This window comes from Capsicum annuum, unplaced genomic scaffold (assembly GCF_002878395.1).
Source record: "Capsicum annuum cultivar UCD-10X-F1 unplaced genomic scaffold, UCD10Xv1.1 ctg73212, whole genome shotgun sequence".
Taxonomy (NCBI): domain Eukaryota; kingdom Viridiplantae; phylum Streptophyta; class Magnoliopsida; order Solanales; family Solanaceae; genus Capsicum; species Capsicum annuum.
In genome coordinates, this window is record NW_025883204.1 from 3,266 (window position 1) to 8,171 (window position 4,906).

At 34.6% G+C, this 4,906-nt stretch overlaps 1 protein-coding gene and 1 long non-coding RNA gene across 3 annotated transcripts; one reads left to right on the forward strand and one right to left on the reverse strand.

Annotated features, from left to right (window-relative positions):
- Nucleotides 1-261: 261 nt before the first annotated feature.
- Nucleotides 262-815, reverse strand: LOC107843372. Its single transcript, XR_007051154.1, has 2 exons — nt 615-815; nt 262-497 (listed from the first exon to the last, which is right to left on the reverse strand). It is a non-coding gene; the product is annotated as an uncharacterized LOC107843372 (long non-coding RNA).
- Nucleotides 416-2,036, forward strand: LOC107843371 (the record flags this gene model as incomplete). 2 transcript variants are annotated; one of them, XM_047405048.1, is given in 3 exon segments in its annotated part: nt 416-524; nt 822-884; nt 1,189-2,036. In XM_047405048.1, a coding segment is annotated over 1 exon segment (460 nt), but the record flags the coding sequence as incomplete, so codon positions are not given.
- Between the last annotated feature and the right edge of the window lie 2,870 nt (nt 2,037-4,906).

Sequence of the window (4,906 nt, forward strand, 5' to 3'; positions counted from 1 at the left end):
ATTAAAATCAAGTGGTTTTGTAGGAAAAGTGCTTGGTAAGTCTTCTTTTTAGTGAAACTTAGATTAGTATTGTTTGACTTATGCGCTGTCTGTTCTATTTGGATCTTCATAGTAGTTAGAAAAAATAGTACTGCAAAAATTATGTGTGTGCACAGATTGTAACTGAAAATTTCTGTCTCAAATTACGTCTATCTCCAATAGTTTCGTTGGAAATTAAACTGTAAAAATAGGATAAAAATTAATCTTTTCTGACTATGTATATAGAATGTCGAATCCCTTTTGATTGCATTTCGTTGAATTCTCTCTTTAGAATTCTTGTTCTATTAACAGAGAATATGTTATAACATCAATAGAACATACATCTTTCATCAAAGACGTGAGTTATACCAAAAACTTTCACCGGATAAAAAGAGGCATTTTTATCGCACCGCCGATCAAGAAAGCTCGAATCAAGAAGCCAGTGTACAGAGGCATTATGCTACCAAGCTGGAGTAGAGCTACACAGACAAACAACGCTACAATACGTGAGCCATCTTTTGTTTCTACGATAGATTAGAAATGGGAAAAAATATTATTTACTTCTTTGGTCATTGATGTAAAAATGTTTGTCTTACACATGATTTTCTAATGCTCAACCTTTTGTAATTCCTATACTAGCTGATGTATCTTCCGCTCATGTGACGAAGCCTGTGTTTGGCAAAGGAAAAATTATTGTTGAGTGTTTCACTGTGTTTGAAGTTGATAAGTGTCAATAATAACCTGTTATAGTATAAACTCTCTCTTTTTCAATATATATTAACAAAAAATGCTTTGTATATTAGGTTCAACGTTAGCTACACCTGATCAACAACACGATTCACAAGCATTACCTATTACAGCCAAAGGTCTGTTATTCTTCAATTTTCTACCTACTTTTGTTGCTAATCACTATCTACCGCTAATATTATCTTACTGTAACAAATATGTATAGGTGTTTCTCTTAAACTATTTGCATCTCCTTTTCTAATCGTAAAAATATTCTTATTTCTACTGTAACTAATATACCGTCCAATGATGAACCGATGTCTAACTTTGGCAAGAAAATAGTTCTTACCAGCCATTGCTCCATCTTTAATTTAACAATACACTATTATAACTTGCTTTTCCTCACTCTTTCAATATACATTAATAAAAGAATTTGTATATTAGGCTCAACATTTGCTCCACCTTGTGCATAACTAGACATGGAGATATTGACTACCACAAACACAGGTTCGTCTTTTCTCCAACTTTCCACCAACATTTATTATTGATTGCTTCCTACCACTAATGTTATATATTACCGCAACTAATATATACAGGTTCTAAATCAACTAAAAACAAATGAAGCTTTAATCAGTTGCCCAATAGTTCAACTATTTAAAAAAAAGTTCCAAACTGTAAGTACTGTGGTGCAAAGAAAATTAAGTATGAATCACCCGTTTTTTACTGTAGCAATGGTACAGTAAAATTGACATCACATAGAATACCTGTTGAATTGTTGAGTCTCTATTTAAAAAATACTGAAGAGTCTGAGCACTTTCAGATCTATCTTAGAATGTACAATAACATGTTCGCATTTACTTCACTTGGAGTGAAATATGACAAAACACTAGCAAAAAGGGACCATGGTATTTACAGGTTTAGAGTGCAAGGACAAATGTATCACTTTATTAATGATTTGATCGCATCAACTCAAGAATCAAAAAAATTGCAACTATATTTTTATGATGTCAATACAGAAATGCTGAATCGAATGGCTTCATCAGATGTACTCAAAGAATCTATCATTGAGAAGTTAATAGATATACTAAAGATAAATCCTTGTTGTGTTCTTTTGAAATCGTTACTACATGTTCCACAACTGTCAAATTTTTATAATGCATTAAATTGTGATTCAAAGTTTGATCAACGAGTATACATCTTACCAAGTGTATCAAAAGTAGCAGCATTATGGCTAGAACAAGAAATAAATAACAGTAATAATCTTACACCACATATTCGAATTTATACTCATAGTAATAAGAGCCAATTAGTAAATTACTACTATGGTTGCTACAATCCTTTGCAATGCCAAGTCATAACCAAAGAAAGACCTTCAGATCAATCTTTGAGAATGATAAGGCTAAGCATGCAACATATATGATAATGCATTTTGGGAAATACTTGTCTTACTTAGCATAAGGAATTAGAAGAGAAATAAAAATGAGAGAGTCTTATTGGTGAAAACCCTCACGAACACTATAAGATAATGGTAAGTTGGGAGAGATAAAAATAATAGAGTTTTATCAATGAAAACACTCACGGGTACTATAAGACGACTGTGAGTTGAGATAAATGAAAATTAGAGAGTCTCATTGGTGAAAAACCCTCACAGACATCATAAGGCAATGGTGAGCTAAGAAAAGAAAAATGAGAGAGGCTTGCTGGCAAAAACCCTTCAAAGCGTCACTAGCCGAATGAGGTCTTTGAATGAAATTAGCCCACGAAACAACTTAGTTTTAGGGCCATTAACTCAACAACAATTGGTCGAAAGTTTGGATAAAAAAAATCAGGAAGCTTAATCCAAAATGCATGTCATAAAAATTAGATTTGACTGTCAGTTTTAGATAAATTTTTCTTTTCTCTTTTTTCAAATGGGGACATTAATTTTCTTTTCTTTATTTTTATTTTCTTGAGTCAGTTACCTAAATAAAAAATTATTATCATTTTTCTCTTGTCTTTGAGTTAAGTTCATGTCAAAATAAGTGAGAAAAGATCTCAAAACTTACTACCAACTTCTTCAATTGCACAAAGCAAGACAAAAGATCAGCACATGAAAGAAACAAGATTGCAAGTTAGAACAAGGCATGCAGAAGGTTGTTGTCAACAGACAAATTTGGCAAATTCGTGGAAATACCAAGATTTAAAGGGGGTTGTCTGAGAAACATAGCAAAGCAAAGATACTGTATTTGTTTCAGAGTCACTCTTAATATTATAAGTTTGGACCAATAATGCAATAAGGCAATGACAAATATTAATGATTGGAAGCAAGATTTAATGGGGCCAGTGCAAGAGAAATTGCCACAAAAGCCAAAGCCGTAAACCAACCACCTTGTTTTAAATTCATAAGTTTTCTTTGTATGAAATAGGAATAGTTGTTACCTTCAAATCAAAGTCTTCAAAGCACAAATATAGAGATGTGTAATTCCTCATTTCTACAAATGCAAGAGCAGTGTTGCTGTATAGGTTTGGTAATCATAATTGTGGTAAAAATCATCATCTTGTACCCCCTAAGGGGCACATTCTCTAATTTGGATCTTTCATATCTCACGGCTAGGAGGTGCACTTCCTAATTTGAACCATTAATTTTAAAAGATGCATTTTTAGCAAGAACCTTTCACTTTCATTCTTAAGAGAGGGAGTTATTAGTCTCGATCATTTAATTCTATCCTCAAAGGGGGAATTTGTTGATCAGGATCTTGATTTATCTTTGCAGTATGCACTGTTGCAAGTAGTTGTGATTGAGTTTGACACCCGTAAAATCTTTTGATGAAAATAGGGGGAAAAATTAAAAGTAATTCATGTTATATGAAACTTCACTTTATGACCCTCCTAGAAAGTGAGACTTTATTTTTCTGAAATATGAAATCTTTCTTTATCATAATCTTTGTTTGGAATAATTTTTGTTCTAGTGTTGATTTTGATTTCAGAAGCCCGCTTGGAGAACAGGATGAGAAAATTATAAGTAAGGAGCCCGCCTGAAGAACAGGGTGATGAAATTGCAAGTCGGGAGCTCGCTCGAAGAACAGAGTAAAGAAATTGCAACTCGGGATGTCGGTCAGGAGTATACCCAAGGAGAGCAGTGATCATGCCCTATTGTAGTAATCTCCGGAATAGATTAGTATATAATTCTCCAATTGGCGTAAAACTATCCTTAGGCTTCTGCCTCTTCTCATTGTTTGACTTAGATCGCACATCGGGCCTAGAAGGGCTTTGATATGTTTGTGGAGTTAGAGGGTGACTCTGAGGCATTGGTGCGCGCCATTGTGAATAAGAAAGGAGTTGAACATATGATTGTGCGTAGTATACTAGCTATGGGGGTGGGGAGATAGAGTATAATGGATTTTGGGAGTGATTATATGGAGCTTGGAAATGAACTTGGGCTTGAGACTGAGGATAACGATAGCGTGGTCTTCTTGGACGTGCCCGTTTTCCAACTATAATAGCAGCTGCATCTTCCTTATTCTTCTTCCCTCCAGTTTCCTTTATTGATTGCAATATTATCCCAAAGTTTCACAGATTCCTCATGTCCATCTCGCTCCTCAAATTTCGATATCTCAATGCTTGGAGGAAGGTTATTACTTAAAGACATGCCCCATTTTTATATGACAAATCTTCTTTACCCACCAGTCCTAAGGAACTTTTCATAGCATTTTTTGCACTCTTCATTTTTCCAACCATTTTCTCTGGCTCTTCAGGCATGCTAGGCTTTATGTTAAGAAATTTTGGTGGTCCAATTAACTTAAAAGTAGGCTTGGGAGTATAACAATAATCAACAAGAGTAAGGAACATGGGTCCACTAGTAGCATGGGGAAGCACAATTGTTGGGTGGCTAACCAATGTGGATGTCTCAGTAGAGGATTGAGCAACAAAATCACAGACAACATGTTGTATTGTGAATGTAGTAGGCTTATGCTGAGGAGCTAGAGAAAGAGTGGTGGAAGTATTGGGATGCTTTTAGCTTGAAATGAATTTTGAGTCATGCTGCAGTACATCAACAATAGTAGGACACTGACTTTGTGATTTTGGTGGAAAACTCGATATATTTGTAGGATCAATAGCGGTAAATGGAGGAGGAGGAAACCCACTGGCCCAATATCGGTACATTTCCGTCATTTTTTACCTT